Raw genomic sequence first — 22,786 nt, forward strand, 5'->3', positions numbered from 1 at the left:
CAGGTGACAGAGATGACCCAGAGGCCAGGGGCATCTCGGGGCTGCAGCCTCTCACCTTCACGCCTCGGACTCGGAACTCGGCCAGGGCTCTGCTCATCTTGGTGGCAGCCGTGGGGTGGTCCTTGCCGTGGGCGATGACCTTGACCAGCAGGGAGTCGTAGTGGGGGGAGATGACAGCGCCTTGGAAGGCAGAGGCGTTGTCCAGGCGGATGCCCATGCCCTCCCCGCTCCGGAACACCTGCGGGCAGAGGTGGCCCAGTCAGGCCAAGGTCTGAAGCTGGAGTCGAGACATGGCACCCCCGTGGCCCCAGGCTGGACCAGCATGGGCCGGCAGGGCTCCAAGAGTCACGCACAGATGACCCCCAACTCTGGTTTGAGAACTTCTGCTTCATTTCTGCCAGCAAACCGAGGGGCACCCCACCGGCTCTAAGGGCCACAGTCACGGTTTCCTCCTCCCTGAGAGGAGCTGGCAGGGGAAGAGGGCAGGACGAAGGGTGGGGAGCATGGGCCCCGCCAGCCCCAGGCTCGGGGCCCCACTCTCAGGGCCGACGCGGAGTCAGCAGGGCACGGAGGGGCCAGACCTGCCACCCGCCTGCTTGACCAGCCCCCTTGCCTTTCAGATTCATTTGTTCACTCATTCAGTCCGCAGCGCGTGTGCCCACCTCACGCCAGGCACTGGGGACAGAGCAGCTAAAACAGAGGCCCCGCTCAAGCAGGGGTCCCAGCCTGCGGGGCGAGGGGACAGACAGAGGAGGAAACACAGACGAGCGGCAAGGGCGCTGCAGGACGGAGCCAGGCAGGGGAGGCAGGCCGAGGGGGTCCCTAACACCCAGCGACAGGGAAGGCCTCGGGGTCCCCCGCCTTCCCTCCCTGTCAAGTGGGAGAGGAAGGAGCAGTGAGCTGATGAGAAACGCTGGGACCAGATGCAACGAGATGCACGTGAGCCCACAGGCCCAGACAGGGAAGCAGAGGGCGAGGGTCAGAGAGGCGGCTCAGGGGCACAGCCGGGGCTCCCAGGAGTCACCGGTGGAGACTCAGGGCTGGGGGAGGGGCTTTGGGTGTGAATGCCCGGGGTGGGGGCCTCGTGAGCAGCACTGGCCAGGGAGACGGGGAGCGGGAGGGACAAGCGGGGGCCTGGGGACACACACTGCACTGCACTTCCGCGTCTAAGGGACACAGCCTGTGCGTGATAAAAAGGAGCTTAATAAAATATTTAAGCGTGAACGCTCAGCTGTGAGCAGGAACCGTCAGCTAAAAATATTCTGTGGTAAACCAGGCTCGGAGGAGCCAGGCCTCGGAGATGGAGCTGTAGCGGGGCTGCCCCTGCCCGCCGAGGGCAGACTCGATGGGGGCGCCCGCTGGACAGTGCTCCAGCCTGGGAGCTGGCCCCCACCTGTGGACCTGGATCCTTCCAGAAACAGTCCTGGTGGTAGCTCTGCCTCAAGCCAAGCAGCCAATGCGACTCTCAGAACCAGACTGCTCCCCACCCCACCCCGCCTGGCCACCCCAGTCTGTCCTCTCAGGCTCAGTAACGGAGAATCACCCTCCTGTCCTCCCTCAGGTCCGCTTCCCCAGACTCCTGGGCCAGAGGGGGCAGCAGGAGGGCCGCAGAGTGCTGACTTGGAGCCAGAGGTATTCTTAGCTGGGGCATGAGGCAGGGCCAGAGGCCAGGGGCCCCAGCCGGCCCAGAGGCAGGGGCCGGGGGAGTCCACCAGGCCCCCTACGCCACTGCTCGGGCTCCTCCCTGTCCCCACCATCTCCCGGACTCCCGCATGCATCCCTGACAGGTCCCCTGGCCCAGCCCAGCCCCTCCACTGAGACCTCCGGGACCTCATCCCTCATGCGCCCGGCTCCTCCCCCAGGTTGAAGGCAGGACCGAAGCCAGCAGGACCCCTCAGTGGGCAGCGAAGCTTTGGGTCCTTGTGAGATGAGTCAAGGACCTGGGCTCTGTTCCTGGGGATTCCGCACTTGGCTCCACCCAGCTGACCTCCCTGTCCCCGCTGGTGGCCTTCCCAGCCTCCATGGCAGCCTCTCCCAGGAATGCTCTCCCCTTTAGTGCTGGACAGCGCCTGGCTCCCACATACTCTTAAGCTCCAGTGAGGCGCCCCCTTCACTGCTGGGCCCACAGGCTCCCTCGTGCCCCCCGGAGAATGGCCTTCATGCAGACCGAGCCGGGCGGCGGGCTCTGGCGGAGGTGGCCTACCTCGATGCGGCCGGTGTCGGGCTGGAAGCTGCGCGCGGGGTCCTCGGTGGTGACCCGGCACTGGATGGCGCAGCCGTTGATGCGGATGTTCTCCTGCCGGAGGCCCAGGTCAGGCAGGCTCCGGCCCTCAGCCACGTGGATCTGGGCATGGACCAGGTCCACACTGCAGGTTGGGGGAGGGACGGGGAGGGGGCGGCATGAGGCAGGGGATGGCTGCGGGCAGCCCTGGCCCCCGGCCCTGCCTGCTGACCCTCACCAGCCTCGTCCTGACCACGCCCAGGCTGGGAGCCCTGCAGGGTCCGCCTGAGGAGCAGCTGAGATGTTAGCAGCACCCTGGGCTTGCCCCCCACCTCCACCCCCAACTCTGCCCTGCGCCCTCCCTGTCCCCCTGCCTCCCGCAGACCCTCCTGACATCAGACCCTCCCTCTCACAGCGGTACATGCTACTCTGTGTGTGGTGGGTGGGGTGGGGGTCAGTTTGCCAGAGAAGATCTCAGAGTACAATCTCCACATGAGCCTGGTTTTCTAAGCACACCCTCCCTGACTGCCAAGCTCTTAAGGACAGCAACAAATTCAAGTGGAACAGCTGTTTAAAAGCTCCAGGTTTTCAATTTATTGTCACTGAGGCTTGTGGTAAGGACAGCCAGGAAACATCATCGGCAGACCTTCCCCAGTGTTCTGTATTTCAGTAGCGATGATGATTACTGGGCATTGCCATGCGTCCACACCGTGGACTGTGGCTGTGCCCTTCCCAAGCTTTACCTCCACAGTAATGCTCTGAGAGCCACCAACATTCCCATCAGAGGATGAGCCCGAGGGTCAGAGAGGTTGCAGCCCAACCAAGCTCTACGTGGCTCGTGACCTGGGAGGAACCTGCGCCCGAGTCTGTGTCTCTCTGACACAGAAGAACCTCTGCTCGGGAGCAAGCAAAGAGCCCGACCCTTAGCAGAACTGGCTTAGGGCAGGCTCAAGATTGACGAAAAATTTCCAGCATCGTGAAGGGGAAAGTCTCACGGGGCCAGAGGGTGAGGCTGGAGCACGTGGTCCACTCAGCCTTTACCTGGAGACAGGGAGGACTCTGGGGGCTCTCACACCTGCCAGGTGAAGGCAGGCGCCCCAGCAGTGTCCTCAGTCTCCAGTTGGGTCAGAGGTTGAAGAAGGAACTGTCAGGAAAGTTCCATGGTGGGATGGACTGGCCCAAGGCCAGGACATAACACTTCGACGGCTCAAAATATGTTTTTTGAAACGAAGAGAGGCCATATTAATTATTTATAAATTGGGCAGGTTTTTTTGGGAAATGTCTCTACGCAATGCTTGTGGGAGAACCAATCGGTACAGGTGATCTAGAAAGCTCTTTAGGTGGTGATGGTGGTGTCCAGTTGCTAAGTAGTGCCCACTAGCTGGTCACTCTCTGTGACCCCATGAACTGCAGCATGCCAGGCTTCCCTCTCCTTCACTCTCTCTTTAGGTGAGATATTGCTTATTCATTGCTCAGGTAATCCTACTAAAGATGCGCGTCCTCAGAACTCTTCAAAGAGGTGGGCAAAGATTTAGGCCCAAAGATGTTGAGTGACACACCCTTAAAAGCCACAAAAGTAGAAAACAACCTAATTATTTAAAAATAGAGGACTATGGGGATCAGTTATAAACTAACCAGAAGATGGAACACTGTGCGGCCACTTCTAAGAATTCAGAAAGAGTAATGGGAATGCCTTAGACAAATATGACATTTGAAACGTAAAATAAAAGTCATATACAAAACATCTCAATTGTGTCAAACTACTTATACAGTTAAGTAAATAAAGATGGAAAGAAACCAAACGATTTAGCGTGGGCTTAGGAGATACAGCACAGGGCTTGAGAGGACCAGCTGTGCGATCTCGGGCAACTCTCTTAACCTCTCTGAGCCCCGGTTTTGTCAACCGAAAAATGGGGTTGATTGATGCCTTGGGGATGCGCAGCACACAGAGCCACCCGCTGGGAACCTCCCAGCATCCTGGTCCTGAGCAGCGGGGCCAGAGGCATGTTTATTGCTCCTCTGTACAAACTCTCACAATGACACGTAATGCTTGTATAATAATACTTTTCATAAAAAACTAAGTACATGGATCCCTAACGATTCTCTATCAGTGGACAGTGAGCTCCCTAGGAACCCCCCGACATGGGTTTTACACAAGATGCGGAGACGCCCTGTGGCTGGCCCCGGAGGCCGCACCCCGCCCCCCATTGCGGGGCCGACCCCATGCTCACTCGGTAATCTCCTCGGTGACAGTGTGCTCCACCTGCAGGCGCGAGTTGACCTCGATGAAGTAGTGCTTGCCGTGCTTGTCCACCAGGAACTCCACGGTGCCCGCGTTCTCGTAGCCCACCTGTGGGGCGGCCTTGTTAAGCAGGGGTCTGTGGTGAGCACCCAGTGGGGGGGCGCAGGCTCATCCACTGGGTTGCTTCCATAGTAAAACAGACTGGCCAACCCCACCCCACCCGACGGCAGGCAGAGGGCCAGCCCTGCCCCCAGGAGGTAAGTGCCCAGCCCCCACAGCTGAGCCCCAGCCTGGGCATCTCCCCAGGCCTTCTGGGAGCCTGTGAAGGCCGTGCCCAGCTTGTCCAGATGAGGCCTAAGCAGAGCTCCCACCGGCCCAGACACCGCCTTCGCCCCCAGCTTTGGGACATGGGCCCCACCCGTGTGTACCCTGGCCTCTCCTGGATCCTCCTGACGCTTACAGGGTCTTCAGAAAGCTCCCCTCTGCTTTACTCCGCCATCGCTTCTGGTTATTACCCAAAGAGACGCCATCTGAGAGGGACCTCATCGACAGATGAGGCTGTACCACAAAACACACATCTCATTTCACTCCCTCAAATCTGTTCCGGAATGAGACACTTCATAAGCCAATAAATAAGACCAAACTCAAGGCAAGAAATCTCCTATGAAGGAAGCAAAACCTCAACTATAATCAGACCCTAAACAGCACCTCACGTTAGCCATGGCTGGAGCCTCACTGGCTTTCTGTTTGGGGAAGTTCCCAGCAGCGTCTGTGGTCTGGGGCCTGGGCTGCCTGGGAGCCTGAGTGGGCTCAGCCCTGGAGGAGAGAGGCCCAGGCAGACCTGAAAATACGCGCCCTCGGGGCTCTGGGAGGGCAAGGCCGAGGCTGGGGCAGGGTCACTGGCCTCTGAGTGGGGCTGGGGTTGGGGGCACCAGAAGAAGAGAGAGCGGGGCCTCTGTTCCAGCCTGCCCAGCCCACGGGCGCTCACTCTGCACCCCACAGAGTACAGACAGGAGGCGTGGCCCTGGGGCGTGAACGGGGTGCAGGAGACAGATCCTGGGGACGGTAAGGCATGAGTGAGGAAGAAATGCCTGAACACCGTTCCTTAATCCTGACGGAAGCCCCTGCTGCCCGCCCCCGGAAGCTCTGTCTGTGCTGAGGGGCGCTGAGGCAAGGCCAGCGGCTCTCTCTCTCCCTCCTCCTCACGACTCTTCCGGTCTCCAGGCCTGGCCTCTGGGCCCAGTACCTCTGCGACCGCACAGCACGGATCCCAAGGGCCTGGCATTGGCCCTCCACCTCCTGCCCTCCTGGAGTCGGTGACCCTGGGCCTCCCTGCCCCGCAGCAGCTGGCCACCCTGGGCCCCCGTGACCGCCGGGTGTGAGGCTGTGGGAGCTCAAAGCGAGCCTGGAGCGGGCTCCTTGTCTCCACGTGGGGAGGAGGCTGCTGCGCTATGGCTCTCAGCTCTGTTCCCGGGAGCCCTTGCCCCTCACCTGCTTTGCAAGCTTGACGGAGTCACTGGTGAGCCGGGTGCGCAGCTGGGGGTCCAAGTGGGCAGCTGGGGCGATCTCCACAACTTTCTGGTGCCGCCGCTGGATGGAGCAGTCCCGCTCGTAGAGGTGAAGGATGTTCCCGTACTGGTCCCCTGGGGTGCAGGTAAGCCAGGGTCAGCCCCTCAGGGGTCCAGACACCCCCGAATCCGTGGACGAGCACCATGGCTGCTCAGCGCTGCTCCCAGGGGTGGCTTAGTGGCGGCTCAAAACAGCACACCGAGGCCTCAGGTCTGACCAGCCCAGCACCCTCAGCCCACCTTCCTGGGGAAGGTCCCTATGGAGGGAGAGCTCCGGCAGCTTTCCCAAAGCCCAGGAAGACCAGGGGCCCCACTGCCTCGTGCTGCCGCCCCCGGAACGCCCCACTCACCCAGGATCTGCACCTCGATGTGGCGTGGCTTCTCGATGAACTTTTCCACGAACAGCGCCCCGTTCCCGAAGGCGGCCAGAGCCTCCGAGTAGGCCCGGGTGTAGTTCTCCTCCAGCTCCTGGGAGGGCAGGCAGGAGCCCAGGAGACGGTGGGGCCTGAGCTCTGCTTTCCCCCAGCTCCCCTCTCCCTAGTCCCTCTGCAGGTGGCCGCCCGGCCTCAGCTTCTGCTCACCTCGTAGCTGTGCACGACCCTCATGCCGCGGCCCCCGCCCCCATAGGCGGCCTTGAAGATAATGGGGAAGCCGTAGGTGTTGGAGAACTCGTGGGCCTCATGCAGGGAAGTGATGGGGGCATCCGTGCCGGGCACCACGGGGACTCCTGTTGGCAGACAGGCAGGTCAGGCCACAGCCCGCCAGCCCCACCCAGACGGCCCCTCGCGGGGGCTAGGCGACCCCCATCCTCACCTGCGGCGATGGCGATGGCCCGGGCCTCCACCTTGTCGCCCATCTTGCGGACCACCTCGGGGCTTGGCCCAATGAAACGGACCCCAGCATCCTGGCAGGCCTGGGCAAAGTCGGCCCGCTCCGACAGGAACCCGTAGCCTGGGTGCACAGCGTCCACGTTGTTCTCCTGGTGGGCAGGCGGGGGTTGTCAGAAGGGATGAGCACCCCTCAAAGCCCTCACAGAGCCCCCCAACCCTGCGGCCCTCCCACCTGCCTCAGCTCACTGCTCCATTCAGTCACTCATTTACTCACTCACGTATTCATTTCTTAGTCCCTCATTCATTCGGTCGCTCATCTGCTCATCCATTTGCTTAGTCGCCCCTGCACGCAGTCACTCATTCACTCACTCAGCCACTCATTCAGGCTTTCTGTCACACACGCATTCAGCCACTCACTCATTCACCTTTTCACAGGGACTTTCGGCCAGGCAGCACTGGAGACGGGAGGCAGAGCGGGGCAGGCTCAGGACCCAGTCCCAGCTCTCAGGAGGCCCCCATCCCCACCTGGCCCCTCACCTTGGCGACCTTAATGATGTCTGGAATGTGCAGATAGGCCTGCACCGGGGCGAGACCCCGGCCGATGAGGTAGGCTTCGTCAGCTTTCTGTCGGTGCATCTGGCCCGTGTCCTGCTCCGAGTAGACAGCCACCGTGCGGATGCCCAGCTCCGTGCAGGCCCGGAACACGCGGATGGCAATCTCGCCTAGTGGGTGGGGACAGGGTAACAGGACAAGAAGTTAGATCCTGGGGTCCCAAGAGACACAGAAACAGGGGCAGGAAGCTAGGGCAGGCTCCCACCGTGCTCACCTCTGTTGGCCACCATGACCTTCTTGATGGGCTTGTACTCCAGGCGCCGGATGTTGGGAGAGGCAGCAGTGGCGGTGGAGGTCCAGCGGATAGCCAGGAGCCTCAGGCTCCCCCGGACAGTCTGAAACTTCAGCATCTAGGGAGGGAGGTCAGAGCCCGCTTAGAGCACGGCGGCCAGCACCACCACTGCCTCAGTTCCTGGCCAGGCCCAGCATTCCCTGCAGGCTGACCAGCTGTAGCGAAGGGAAGAAAGTCATCCCCAACTGGCATCCCAAGCTTACCCTAATACTCTCATACTCTGAATTCTAAAGCACCACACTTCAAGCTTTTACAACAATTTCAGAGGCCAGCGAGCAGCCCTGCGTGACCACAGTGTGTAAGGTCAGTGTCAGTCCAGGCTGCCCCGGGCTTTAGAACCGCCGGTCCCATACTGACCCCTTGGGCCCTCCCTCGGGGTTCTGTCTGGCTGGGCAGGGAGGGTGACAATGGAGCTCCCCAGGAAAGAATCTGCAACAATGTGCCCTCCGGAAGCGCAGCCTCTGCTCAGATAAAATGCAGATTTCTTCAAACTGCAAGAACGGTCCTTTCTACAAGGGCTACTCAGTAAATTAGTCAGGAAAGCCAGCTGAGGGCCAGTGAAACCGGCCAGTCACAAAAAGACAGATACTGCATGATTCCACTTAGATGAGGTTCCCAGAGTCACCACATTCACAGAGGCAGACAGCAGGAGGGTGGGGGCCAGGGGTGAGCGGTGGGGGAGTTAGTGTTGGGGGAGTTAGTGTTTAAAGGGTTCAGAGCTTCCGCGCCGCAGGACAGCTAAGCCCAAGCGCCACACCCGCTGAGCCCGCGCTCGGGAGCCCGTGAGCTGCTGCTCCTGAAGTCCACGCGTGCTACAGCCCGTGCTCGGCAACAAGAGAAGCCACCACAATGAGAAGCCTGCGCAACACAACGCAGAGCCCCGGCTCACCTCAACTGGAAAGGGCCCACACGCAGCGAAGAAGACCTAGTGTAGCCACAAATTCATTCATTCATTCATTAAAAAATATAAAGGGGACAGAGTTTCCATTCTGTGAGATTTAGAAATTCTGGAAATGGCCAGAGGTGACGGTTGCACAGTGACATCAGTGGATGTAATGCCACTGGCCTAACTATACACTTTAGGAGAGCCAATTACGTCACACACAGTTTTTCAGAATGAAAAGAATTTTTAAAAAGCCAACAGGGCAATTTCCCTCCCAGAATGCAAAACATCTTCGGAGATCGACCATCCCCCTCATTTCACAAATGAAGAAAACCAAGGCCCTGAAAAGCTTTAAAAGATGTGATCAGAGTCAGAGCCCAAACTGGCATTCGGTCCTTTACGCCTGATGCAGGGCCTCCACCCAGCCAATCCTGTCATCTATTTCTCCACAAAGTTTAAACGCCTGACTCATCCACTTCAAGTAAGAAACGTCATAGGCAACCCTGGTAGCTCAGGCAGTAAACAATCCACCTGCAATGCGATGCAGGAGACATAAGAGTTTGATGCCTGGGTTGGGAAGACCTCTGGAGAAGGAAATGGCAACCCACTGCAGTATTCTTGCCAGGAGAACCCCCATGGACAGAGCCCGGCGGGCTATGGTCCTCGGGGTCACTAAAGAGTCGGACACAATCGAGCGACTAAACCACCACCAAGGGACATAAAAATATATTCAATAAATCAGTACTGCTAAAACCTCACAGTGTCATATTGTGGCCCACAAGACGGAGAAGGGGAAATAAAGACCAAGTAGAAAGCAAAGAGGAGAAAGAAATAAGGAGATAAATAGAATAAAAAGAAAAAGAGGGAAGCCCTTCAACCAGGGGGAGAGAAGGCAGCCCTTCAAGCACCAACCGCACCAGGCACAGCACCAGGCCAGGCAGGAGCGCCTCAGCTCTCATAGGAGGCCGACCCGGGAAGGAGAAAAGAAAAGGGGAAAACAGACAGAAATAGGTCCTTTCAGATCACGATCAGTGCCTCATGGGCAAGAAAACAGGTAATTTTTTGGCGAATTACTGGGCAGGAACCTGAATGGGGGAAGCAGCAGCCACGTCCAGATCTGAGCTGCAGGGCACGCACCTCAGGAGAGGAACAGCTCCGGCCAAGGACTCGAGGGCCGCCTCTGCAACCTGTCTGTGGGTCCGAGGGAAATAAGCCATGGTCCAGCTGACACCAGTGGAGGGGATCACAGCAGGAGCCCCCAGGACCTGCTCACAGTCAGTGCCAAAGTACCAGCTGGGCCTTGGCCATGTGACTGCCACACCTTCCGGAAAACCACTGAGCTTCCCACGCTCTCCTGTCACCCTCCCCTCACAGGTCTACCAGCAGCACCGGCTGCACCGGCTTCCGGCTTCAGCCGCCCACCCAGCTGGAGGGAAGTGCTTTCCTGGCAGAGCAGCCTGGAGTAGGCAGGCCCTGGTGGTCAGTGGCGCACACCCCGGGGAGCCAGTGTGGGGATGGATGTTGCCCCCATCCTGGGCACCAGATGCCTGCTCTGCTCAGGGCTGCAGGCGGGAATTTGTGGGACGAGGCAGAGTAGAAAGAGCCTAAATGGCCACAAGGGTCAAGTGAAGAAAGGCAAAGTGTTCTCCGGGACAAGCATGAACAGTAGATACAAGTGGCTAACGAACTGCTGACAGTCCCACCTCACCAGAAATCACCACGATCAAAGGGGAACAGGGGGTGTTGTTTGTGCCTATGAAACTAGCAACAGAGTTGTGAACAATCAGATTTAGCGCTGCTAAGGCCTCTGGGCCTTATTTTCTTGGGCTTCAAGAAATCACTGTGGACAGTGACATAGCCATGAAATTAAAAGATGCCTGCTTCTTGGAAGGAAAGCTATGACAAACCTAGACAGTGTATTAAAAACAGAGATGTTACTTTGCCAACAAAGGTCCGTCTAGTCAAAACTATGGTTTTTCCAATAGTCATGTACGGATGTGAGAGTTGGGCCATAAAGAAGGCTGAGTGCCGAAGAAACAATGCTTTCAAACTGTGGTGCTGGAGAAGATTCTTGGAGTCCCTTGGATTGCAAGGAGATCAAACCGTTAATCCTAAAGGAAATCAACCCTGAATATTCGTTGGAAGGACTGATGTTGAAGTTGAAGCTCCAATACTTTGGCCACCTGATTCGAAGAGCTGACTCACTGGAAAAGACCCTGATGTTGGGAAAGATTGAAGGCAGGAAGAGACGGGGATGGCAGAGGATTAGATGGTTAGATAGCATCACTGACTCAATGGACATGAATCTGAGCAAACTCTGGGAGACAGCAGAGGACAGAGGAGTCTGGTGTGCCGCCGTCCACGGGGTAGCAAAGAGTTGGACACAACTTAGCGGCTGAACAACAAGAAGCCCTCTGGGAAGCAGGCCCACAGGCGAGGTCTAGAGATTAGGGCAGCTCTGAAAGCAGTTCACAAAGCCTATCAAGAGGCTTTAAAGTATTTATGCCCCTTGGTCAGGCCATCACCAATCTAGGAATCCAACCCCAAGATACTCTAAAATGGGAACCAAGATGGATGCAGAAAGATGTTCAGATCAGCATTATTTACAATAGCAAATGACTAGAAGCCACTTAAAGAGCCAATATTAGGGCATCAATACAAACGGACATTATATAACCATGAAAAATGGTGGCAGAGTTTTGATGACATGGGAAATGCTTATGATGTAATATGATGCTTTTAAAAAAAGACAAATAATATGATCTCATGAAGCTTTATTTACAGCAAGAAAAATAACTAGCAAGAACTCAGCATTCACTTACTCCTATGTTCCAGAATTGGCAAGGCGCTGCTTTTCCCCTTATTTCTTCTCTTTCTCTACATGTTCTATGCAACAGTTGTTCCAGTAGTCATGTACGGATGCAAGAATTGGACCATAAGGAAGGCTGAGTGCTAAAGAATAGATGCTTTCAAACTGTGGTGTTGAAGAAGACTCTTGAGAGTCCCTCAGACTGTAAGGAGATCAAACCAGTCAATCCTAAAGGAAATCAGTCCTGAACATTGATTGAAAGGACTAATGCTAAAGCTAAACTCAAATACTTTGGTCATCTGATGCGAAGAGCTGACTCACTGGAAAAGACCCTGATGCTGGGAAAGACCGAAAGCAGGAGGAGAAGGGGACGGCAGAGGATGAGACGGTTGGATGGCGTCACTGATTCAATGGACATGAGTTTGAGCAAGCTCTGGGAGACAGTGGACAGGGAAGCCTGGCGTGCTGTAGTCCATGGGGTTGGACACGACTTAACAACTGAACCAAACTGATACGTTCTGTATTTTCTCCAGTGGGGATTATTATTTATAATCAGAAAAGAAAATAAAGAAATATACAGGGGGAACAGGAAGACCTTTACAGACAAAAGCCAAGAGGAGTTCCTAAAGGGTCCTTCTCAGTGAGGTGACTGGCCTTGGCTTCCATCCTGTGAAATAACCCCTTCTAGGGGGGCCAGCCTCCCAGAAGGCTCATCCCACTGCCCACTGCATCTTCCTCACCGGTTGGCCAGGGAAGCCTGCTACAGGTCTTCCTCAGGACTCCCTCCTGCAGGTGAGCAGCCTCACAGCAGGTTCCACTGGCACGGAGACTCTCCACCCCCAGGGACATGTCATCCTGGGCAGGGAGGCCTGCTCTTTTCTTCCGTGTGGGTGGGTTTACCCCTTCGGACCCTCAGGCACTTACGCATTGTCTTCTGGGTAAATAGGTCATATCTGTCCCCACCCCCACCACACACACTCCCCAATCCCTTTTCTAATGAAAAGAGAGATCCCTGGAGGCTCTGCTCAGAGGGCAGGGGTGGTGAGGGAGGACCAACAGCCTCCCCAGCTCAGTCAGGAAGCAAGGAAGTCTGAATCACCCAGCCCAAGATTCTCCTACTTTTTTGCATTTGACCTCACCCTTGCTCTAGACAGCAAGGATTTATTGGCGTCCAGGCCTGGACTTGACCTGGGGTTCGAGGGCAAGCAGGCAGATGTTTGCAGAAGGGGAAAGTTCACAATCGTTCGCTGAAGTCAGAGCGGGCAGAGAGTGGGCAGAGGGCAGCCATGTCCACTGGCGGTGGCCCAGCATGAACCCGGGGTCAGCGGGCTGGGCCTGCCCCCGCGCCACCTGACCTTGGGAGACCTAGGCACCCCAATTCGTCCTCTGTGAAAGAGGGCAACACCACCCCCAACCTGGGCATGTCGTCCTGGGGTCACTGACAGGGGCTGCCATCACCATCTCCCCACTGGTCCTTCCTCCCAGATGAGTGTGGGGTGCATGAAGGAACCCCCTCTGTTGCCCACCCTACAGGGTGCTCATTCCCATCCAGATCAGCAAGGCAGCACCAGCCCAGGGGGTCTTGCTGGACAAGGGCAGGCACGAGCGCACGCAGGCAGCAGACGGAAGACCGCCAGCCGACAAGGGGGCCCAGGGCACTCACCCCTCACCAGCCAGGCTCCCGGTGCTGCTTCTGCTCTGCCTGAGGTGGTCACTGGCCCAGGATACAAACTCCTGCCCAGGCTGCCAGAGGCTGGGGCGGCTGCCAAGGCTGAAACTGGGGGAAGGGGCGCCCAGAGCAGGGGCGTCAGACGCCTGGGAGAGCAGGGGAGGCAGAGAGGCTGGGTCACGTGGGCCGCAGGAGCTTTGCAGCCTGGAGCCCAGCTCCTCTATCCCCAGGGACCCGGACAGATCGAGGAGGAGGCATCCGGAGGCCAGCGGCGGGGGTTAGCCTGCAGGCGGAGCAGGTCTGGGTGGCTGGCCGGACGGGGCTCTCATGGACGACAGAGGGCATGGGTTACAGGCCCCTAACAGAGGGCATGGGTCACAGCCCCTTGCAGCCTGGATGTAGCCCCGCAGCTCAGTTCTTGGCTCAGCCACATGCGACCCCACCCCCACCAGCAAAGCCAGGCCTGGGTCTCGAGGACACAACGGTGACCAAAAGCGCCGCTGCGTTCCCAGGACATCTCAGAACTTGGTCAACCCAGTGCCCAGCCTTCTCTTGCATCAAATCCCCCTCGCCTCCCAGACCTGAGGCCCAGGAGGTCCGGCTGCCTGGTGGCTCTGAAGGCCTCTCCTGAACCAGCTCCAGTTGGGAGAAAACCTCAGGACGAGAGGACTCCCTTCCAGGAAGCAGGGCCCTCGTGGGTCGAGCGTGTGACGGTTCACTTGGGGTGTGCTGAGTCTGGGGGTGTAGGCTGGGCTTACGGGAGGAGCAGGGTGGGCAGAGCTCAAGGTGGCAAGGCAGGAAGCCAGGCACCTGCTGAAACCCGACACCTGGCAAGACCCGCATGGAGGCAGAGGGCCTGTGGGGGGAACGGTGGGGAAGGACTCAGGGCACCGACTCCCTTCCCCCAGTTCTAGAGGCGGGAGCTGCCTCTGGTGTTCAGAGGAGCCCCCAGCCTGAGATCAGGCTCTGGCACCCTGGAGGGACCTGGTACCAGGCTCTCCTCATAGCGCCCCTTTCTCAGTGCATCGGCCTCCCCTCGAGCACCACTCCGAGCGCATCCTCGTCACCTCACTAAAGGGTAGGGACCCGGTGACGGCCCCCGTCACAGGAAAGCGGTGTGGGCAGGGCCAGGCGCTCACTGCAGGGCCACACGGCACCTTGCTTTGGGGTTTTGGTTGTGGGATGGGAACCCAGAAGTCCTCAAGGTCGTTGACAGTTTAGTGGAGAACTGTCCTTAAAAAACTCTGAGGCCTCCATTAACCAAACTTGACGCCTCGGGAAGCCCTCGTGTTCCATCACGTCGGCGGACCCTCCCCGGGGGAGCCACAGGGTGGCTGCTGCAGACGGGACTCCCTCACGGGCTGGGTCTCCCAGGGGGAGAGGACCCTCGGAGGCGGCCAGAAACCAGCCAGCCTCAGGTCACCTGCCTCAGGGACACCATGTGGCCTCGGTCAGTGCTGAGGACACACGTGAATGAAAAATCTCCCTTTCTGATCTCAGAGGTGGGAGAGTGACAAGCAAGAGAAGGCCACAGCCACGGCCCCAAGATCCCTTACCTGGCTGCCGCTCCAGAGAGCTGACAGGCCCAGAGCGGCCCGTCTGCTATTTTTGCAAATGCCAGCTGACAGATCCCTTTCCTTGGCCCCGGGTTGTGTGTTAGAGACAGGGAATGAGGCGGCTTTGACTCTCACTTGGGACGCATAAACAACGCCTCGCCAGCGAGAGTGAGCGGGGAGCTGGGAACACCTGTCTCTCCCCTGCTGCCTCTCAGCGTGACTCCCCAGAGAGTCGACTTTGCTTCCAGCTCAGTGTTCCAGCTCCCCGGCACTGGGAGGATCAGCTCAGTGTTCTCCTTCCAGAACGGAACGGCGACAATCCATCCGACGGTCTGGTCAGGAGCGTGCTGACAACCTGCGGCTCGAGGCGGGGGAGGTCTCGACCTCGTGGGCCGGCCTGCTGACCTGCCCTGCGCTGACCTGCCCCTGCGGCTTCCACCGCCTCCAACGCTGCCCAAGCTCCACCTCCCCGAGTGGCGCGGGGACCAGCACAGCTGGAAGGGTCTCTACTCTTTCCCAGGCCCTGGGATCTGCAGGTACTCACTCAGGTCGTCCTCACAGCTTTAACAGAAGGAACCAGACATCGTGAGGTCAAGTCACGCTCCAGGTCACCCAGCAAGGCCAGTTCTGACCCCGATCTGTACACCTCCCTCCAGATCAAGAGTGCTGACTCTTTAGGGCAGGGGTCCCCAGCTTCCAGGATGGGATGCCTGATGATCTGAGGTAAAGCGGACTTAATAATAATAGAAATAAGGTGCACGATAAATGTCATGGGCTTGAATCATCCTGAAACCAGCCCCTGACACCCCCGTCCATGGAAAAACTGTCTTCCGTGAAACAGGTCCCTGGTGCCAGAAACGCTGGGGACCGCAGGGCAGAGGGAGTCCTCACCTCGCTATGGGAGACAGTCGTGGCTTTCATCAGCAGCGCAGCCTGCGGGCGCTTGAAAACCAAAAGCCAAAACCCTGCTCCTGATGAGAAGGTATCGCTGCCTCAACTTGGGCAGGGAGCCCAGGGGTCTCGGCACTTCCCACCAGGCAGCAGGCTAACGGCACTGGCGACTGCGGGTCCCCGCTGAGCTAGGGCAGTTTCAATTTCTCCAATAAATCATCAAGATGTCTCTAGAAGTCCCACTACGTTGTGACCTAAACTACATCTCCCAGGCTGCCTCTTGCAACCAGGAGCAGCACAAAACTCTGCTGTTGAGCCATCACCACCCAAATGGTGGTCCAGACAATACGGACGCGGGGCCAGGGCAGCCGTGCTGGGGTCAGGGTCGGCGGCCACCTGAATGACCAAGCGGCGCGCCCGGGAATGCTCCTCGCAGGGGTTGTATTACTTCCGCCCTAAATACCCCTGTTCTTTACACAGCATCTCCTGCAGATGCAGTGGGCAACTGTGGGCAGCAGACACAGAGGAAGGGAGAGCCACAGTCCTGCTTCGGGAGTGACTAGCTGGTGTGTCAGCTTTGGAAGCCCACAGCCTGCACTGCCCAGCCCCAGGCCCCAAGTCGTTTGGCATATCCACCTCAGACGGGGGCTGGAGCCACCACAGCGGGGGTGAGGAGGGGGCAGAGGGGAGAGCGGGTCAGAAGCAGACCCTGGAATCTCCAAATTAACTAAGGAGGCGCCTTCCCCCGCAGTGACTTCCTACCCCCTGCCCCCTACACCGGCACCCACACTGGGCTCTGTCCCCAGCCGGCCCCCAGAGGCCCCCAGTGGCTGGCTGCCAGCAAAAAAGCAAGTCAGAACCGGAAAGAGAAAGTTCTTGGCAGAGGGCTCCACGCTGTGGCAGAAGCGAGCTGCTGCCGGATGGGGCCCACTCTCGGGGAGCCTTCCTTCCAAGCAGCTCCGTGCTGTCCTAACAGTGTCCGATGGAGGCCCCAGGCTGGCGGCCAGCGGGACAGATGCAAGGGGAAGACCGCCTGAGTTGCCAGGCTGCAGCAGCTGACATCAAAGCACCCGCGAGAAGACAGACCGAGGCTGCGATTTCGGAGTAGGGCAGTTGAAGGGAGGATACGAGAAACAGGGAAGGCGATGGAAGAAGAAGAAGAAAGGGGCATGGGGATACCAAAGGCGGGAGCAGACGCGGAGCGGAAACCCACGGGGCCCCGGGCAGCACGGCCCGGTGCCCACCCTGAGAGGCAGTTCCAAGCTGCCTGCCACTGTGTCTCTGCATTGCCCTGGCCAATCTTCAAGTCAGGCGGCAGGCAGAGGGGAGAGGGCGGCACAGCGGCAACTGAAACCATGGGCCCTGTCTGAGCCAAGGGGACCTGTGGACGGGGAAGCGGGGAGGTTCAGGGAAAGAGGCTGTGAGGATCCTGGCAGGCGGGCGAGGGCGAGGAGAGGGCTTGTGGGCACAGCAGCTGCGGCCCGTCCCAGCCTCATCTGTGGGTGCTAGTGGTAAAGAACCTGCCTGCCAGTGCAGGAGGCTAGAGACGCGGGTTCAACCCCAAGGTCAGGACGATCCCTCAGAGGAGAGCATGGCAACCCGCCCCAGCATTCTTGCCTGGAGAATCCCAGGGACAGAGGAGCCTGGTGGGCAACAGTCCATAGGGTCACAAAGTCACACACAACTGAAGAGACTTAGCACGCACACGTGCAGACTTGCAGGGAAAACACTGCCCCCTGGTGCAAAAGGAGCGCTACTGCCGCCCTGCGCAGCACCTGAACGCCGGCTCGCTCACGGAGGGACGGCAGTCCCTGGAATGCTCCACGTCCTTCAAGCCCACACAGGAAGGCCTTCCTGCACACCCCAGCTCCCCAAGCTGCTCAGATACTCTCCTTCAGGCTGCCATTCGTCTTGAGCAAAGCTCTGTCACTCCCTGCCACAATCTACTGTCCTCTGGCTTGTGCGGGCTCTCGGCGAGGTTGTGTCTGTGAACTTGATGCTGCAACAATTCACTGACCGTCTTACCAGATGCCGTGAGGACTCCCTGGACGGGATTCTCTGTCTATCTTGCCCCTCACTGTCTCCCTAGCACTCTGTCCAGTGCCCACCACCAAAATGAGCTGTCTGGGAAATGAATGAGTGAGTGAATGAATGAGTACTCCAGGCCACACGAGCTTGCAGAGTACTGTGAGCACCTAGACAAAGAGAAATAAAGCATGGCCCCTCCTGGGAGCAGCACATGCAAGCCACTGGGACTGTCCCTGACACAGAGATAAGAGCCCAAAGCGCTGACAAGGAAGGTCAAAGGGACAAGGTCAGCAAACAAAATACCTCCCAGACAGACGGTGGAAACCAGGACAGTGTTTCAGGGCCGAGTGGGGTGACAGGCGCTAAAGCCTAGATTCTGAAGATGGCTGGACAATGCTCTGCAGGGAGACAGACACCTAAACACAGGCATACAGGTGGTCCAGAAAGCTCCCCAACACCTCCACGGCACACTCACCCCAGCTGGAGAGTCACAGAGGACCTTGTCCCCCCTCGCTCACCCAGGTCACCCCAGTTTCAAGGTGGAGGAAAATGGACACCAGCGTTTGAGTTGAATTTTTGTCCCCCCCAAAATATGTGATAGTGCCAACCCCAGGAGTTCAGAATGTGACTGTCCTTGGAAATGTAATCCGTAACAATGAGGTTATTAGGGTGGGCCTCATCCAATCTGCTTGGTGTCCTTATAAAAAGAGGAAATGTGAACACAGAGAGACACAGGCGAGGACGTGGAGACCCAGGGAGAAGACAGCCACGTGCCTAGAGAGAACGCCAAGGGCTTCTGCAAACACCGGAAGCTGGAAGAGATAAGGAAAGATCCTCCCCTAGAACTGTCAGAGGAAGCATGGTGCTGCAGACACCTTGACTTTAGACTTCTGGTCTCCAGACTGAGAGCACACATCTCTGTTGGCAGAAGCCATTCCAGGTTTGGTACTTTGCTAAAGCAGCCCAGGGAAACAAACAGACCCATGTTGCCCACAAAAGCCTGGAACCTGCAGAGACCCTAAAGCCAGGGGCTGGGGAGCACGCTGTGTTGAAAATGCCCCCTTGGGCTTCCCCAGAGGTCCAGCGGTGAGGACTCTGCGCTTCTAGCGCAGTGGGCACGGGCTCCATCCCTGTCGGGGAATTAAGATCCCACAAGCTGAGAGGCACACAGCCAAAAAATAAAAAACAACCCTTCTCTCACCTGCTCAGCCTCAAGCAGGTCACAGCAGGGGCCTTCAGAGCATGGCGCTATTTAGGACTGTGATCAGCACACCCTCTGGGACGGGGAAGGCCGAGTGGGTGGCAGCAAAAACGAGTCTGTGCTGAACAGTGCTGATGCCAACATATGGCTGCGTGGAGAGTGGGCAGGCTCGGCAGGAAGACCTCCTGAAGAAAGACACCAAAGGGATAAACCAAAGGATAAGGAAGGAGGCAGGTCAGGCATGGGGACATCAGGAGCAAAGGCAAAGGAGCAAACAGCCTGGAAAGCGTCCACTGAGGCCAGAGGCAGGCAGTGAGCTGCCCAGGGGGAGATGAAGGACAGACACTTGGACTCCAGGTTACCAGCCTGCATGTCTAGCAAGGGGTGCAGACTCACCCTCAACGTCAGGGAATACGACCCAGGAGGCCAGGCGGGGGAGGAGGGATTTGCAATTTAGGGGGGCCCCTCTGGCTGCTCTGAGGAGCCTGAATTTGAGGAGGAAAAACTAGAGGTGGAGGAGGAACAAGGAAGATGTTCTAACACGCGTGTTAGTTGCTAAGTCACGTCTGATTCTTTGCGAGCCCATGGACTATAGCCCACCAGGCTCGTCTGTCCATGGAATTTTCCAGGCAAGAATACTGGAGTGGGTTGCCATTTCCTTCTCCAGGGGATCTTCTCAACCCAGGGATCGAACCTGGGTCTCTTGCATTACAGGCAGATTCTGTGCCGTCTGAGCCCCCAGGGAAGCCATTCTAACATAGGCAGGAGAAAATGAGGGCAAGAAACACACTGGGGTTATCACCTCTAGACCTGTTAGACAACAGTGAAGAGGCCACCGGTGAGGGTGGCTCTCGGTTCCTGTTTAAGGGGAGGGGTGAACAGGGGCAATGCCAAGTTAAGGAACATTGACATGGATATAGGCAGAGGCAAGCAAGTTCCATTCTGACCCTGATGAGCTAGAATTAACCGAGAGCTTTTCAGCCGGGGAAGCCAAACAGGCTGCTAGGCGTGAGTCTGCCATGTCCTGAGCAGGAGAAGATGGTCTGGGGGCCCCGTCTTGCTGGGAGAGAAGAGCAGGATGGATGGATGGGGCGGCCAGAAACACCCGCTAACCAGGACCAGCCAGGGCCATGGCGGTGTCGTGAGAGTCGGGGTTCCGAGGAATGTTCAGTGTCTAAGGCAGCAAGAGTCAGTGGGAGGCAAGGTGGTGTCTATTGCAAACCCTCAATGTCTGGACTGTGGTTTTGGACTGTGCTTCGAACTGTGGTGTTGGAGAAGACTCTTGAGAGTCCCTTGGACTGCAAGGAGATCCAACCAGTCCATTCTAAAGAAAAATCAGTCCTGAATATTCATTCGAAGGACTGATGCTAAAGCTGAAGCTCCCAATACTTTGGCCACCTGATTCGAAGAACTGACTCACTGGAAAAGTCCCTGTTGCTGGGAAAGACTGCAAGCAAAAGGAGAAGGGGACGACAAAGGATGAAATGGTTGGATGGCATCACCAACTCAATGGACATGAGTTTGAGTTAACTCCAGGAGTTGGTGATGGACAGGGAAGCCTTGCATGTTGCAGTCCATGGGGTCGCAAATAGTGGGACACGACTGAGCAACTGAACTGAACTGAATGTCTGGACAAAGATGTTAGGAAGGTGGAAATAAGAAGAGAGGTGTAGGATGAGCTAGAGGGTACTAGGATCAAGAGACACTTTCTTTCCCTCTTTCTTTTCTTTTATGAAACCTTTGAAAAATACAGACAATACAGCCAGTAATATGAGACCGATAACCCCAGAATAAACTGTTATCACTACACTGACTTAGTTTTATGGTAACAGTTAGGTCTGGTGAATGTATGAATCAAACACAGAGGTTCATTTCTACCCTTCTGCAATACCACTAAAACATCAGTGAAAGGGAAAGTCGCTCAGTTGTGTCCAACTCTTTGTGACCACATGGACTATACAGTTCATGGAATTCTCCAGGCCAGAATACTGGAGTATCCCCTTCTCCAGGGGATAGTCCAAACCTAGGGATCAAACCCAGGTCTCCCGCAGGGCAGGCGGATTCTCTTCCAGCTGAGCCACAAGGGAAGCTCAAGAATACTGGAGTGGGTAGCCTATCCCTTCTCCAGGGATCTTCCCGACCCAGGGATCGAACCCAGGTCTCCCGCAGGGCAGGCAGACTCTTTACCAGCCGAGCCCCCAGGGAGCCCATCAGCGAGAGGATCTTTTTTGTTGTTGTTTGTTGGCTGTACCGCATGGCTTGTGGGAAATTAAGCTTCTCGACTAGGGATCAAACCTGGGCCCTCGGCAGTGAAAGCGTGGAGTCCTAACCACTGGACCACCAGGTAAGTCCTAAAAGGATCTTTCTTTAAACAGTACAAACTCTCAAGGATAAAGAATGGGAAAGCCCAGATAAGAGAGGCCGTGAAACTGGACGAGGCACAACATGTGGGCAAGTGACAATGAGCAAGGGGGTGGGGAGCAGAGGCAGTCACAGCACAAGCGAATGTGAGTGCAGCCTCCTGGGAGACTCAGGGTGCACTGGGTCGAAGGGCTTCCCTGGTGGCTCCGTTGGTGAAGATCCACCTGCAGTGCAGGAGACCCTGGCTCGATTCCTGGGTTGGGAAGATCCCCTGGAGAAGGGATAGGCTACCCACTCCAGTATTCTTGGGCTTCCCTTATGGCTCAGCTGGTGAAGAATCCGCCTGTAATGCGGGAGACCTGGGTTCATTCCCTGGGTTGGGAAGATGCCCTGGGGAAGGGAAAGGCTACCCACTCCAGTATTCTGGCCTGGAGAATTCCACGGACTGTATAGTCCATGGGGTCGCAGAGTCGGACACGACTGAGTGACTTTCACTTTCATGTGCAGTTACCGTCTAAGGGGCTGAGGGGCCCGAACCCCCCTCCCCACCACATGCCAGCAGAGCCACAGGAGCAGCAAACGGCCTCAGCCCTGCTGAGTCTGGTACAGTCACTCTCTGAATCCTCACAACGACCCCTGCGACTGTCCACCTGCGTTCCCCGGTCTAGAGTTGTGGACACTGGGACTCAGGCAGGACAGATGGAGTCTCATGCCCAGGACATGCTGCTAGGAAGTTCAGAGCTGGGTGCAGTGGTCACAGGCATCCAGAGCCCCACTCCTGACCCACCAGGCACCAGCGCCTTTCAGAAGAAGAGACTGGGCCCCTGGAAAGGCACCCCCGCAGCATGCAATCCAGAAGGGTACCCCACAGAGCCGAGGATAGCAGGGGAGACCAGAGCTCTCACTCTACAAAGTGGTTCTCACGCAGATGGCCAGGGAGCACCCGGAGTGCTCCTCTCCAGGAGCCTGCCAGCCCAGGGTGGACGTCCATGGCTACTGACACGTACTGGGTGCCTGAAGAAAGGGTGGCCTGCAGCATTCTCTCAGGGTCAGGACCACCATGTCCAGACTTTCCAATCGGCTTTAGCATGAAGGGACAGCCCAAGTTACCAGATGTCTGAGGACAGAGCTGAAAAACCCTCCAAAACAAATTGGGAATAAAAACACAGAACTCTGAGGAGAAAGTAATAGAGAGAGAAGATACTTAGAGAGGGGGAAAAAACACAACTATAATTAATCTCAGAGAAGTAAGAGAAGTTATTGCATTAAGAGGCGGCAGCTATTTTAAAAAGGCAACGAGAAAGAGCTCTAGGGGATTAAAAATAGCATCGCAGACATTTTTAAACATAATAAATAGAAGAATCAGGAGACAGTCGAGGACATCACCCAGAAAGCATTACAAAAAGACTGACATGTGGCAAACTGGAGAAGAGGTGAGAAAATGGGAGACTGAGTCCAGGGAGCCCACTCTCGGGGAGCCCCTGGTAGGGGGTGCAGGGCAGAGTCACCCAGCAGTGCCTCCTGGAGCTGAGGGATGCACCCTTGGGTGGTGCAGACCCTCTGAGCCCCAGCCGATGCGAAAAGTCCTGCCTGCAAGTGAGATCGGGGCATCCCGTTAGCTTC

The 22,786-nt window shown here is 57.3% G+C and overlaps 1 protein-coding gene across 17 annotated transcripts in view; it reads right to left on the reverse strand.

Annotated features, from left to right (window-relative positions):
- The window catches only part of PC (pyruvate carboxylase), a 101,171-nt gene that overhangs the window by 13,396 nt on the left and 64,989 nt on the right, over nt 1–22,786 (reverse strand). For 9 of the 17 annotated variants that reach the window (XM_042237684.2, XM_027959891.3, XM_042237686.2 and 6 more), the window contains 9 exons: nt 7,688–7,823; nt 7,399–7,583; nt 6,845–7,010; nt 6,613–6,758; nt 6,382–6,499; nt 5,955–6,106; nt 4,453–4,571; nt 2,204–2,366; nt 56–238 (listed from right to left, as the gene is read on the reverse strand). In XM_042237684.2, the coding sequence (XP_042093618.1) occupies nt 56–238; nt 2,204–2,366; nt 4,453–4,571; nt 5,955–6,106; nt 6,382–6,499; nt 6,613–6,758; nt 6,845–7,010; nt 7,399–7,583; nt 7,688–7,823 (1,368 nt within the window). Of the gene's footprint in view, nt 1–55; nt 239–2,203; nt 2,367–4,452; nt 4,572–5,954; nt 6,107–6,381; nt 6,500–6,612; nt 6,759–6,844; nt 7,011–7,398; nt 7,584–7,687; nt 7,824–13,120; nt 13,273–14,682; nt 18,676–18,802; nt 18,988–22,786 lie in introns of those variants that run through there. The other 8 variants (XM_042237678.2, XM_042237676.2, XM_042237679.1 and 5 more) reach the window with 4 other exon arrangements.

Source organism: Ovis aries, chromosome 21 (genome assembly GCF_016772045.2).
Source record: "Ovis aries strain OAR_USU_Benz2616 breed Rambouillet chromosome 21, ARS-UI_Ramb_v3.0, whole genome shotgun sequence".
Taxonomy (NCBI): Eukaryota; Metazoa; Chordata; class Mammalia; order Artiodactyla; family Bovidae; genus Ovis; species Ovis aries.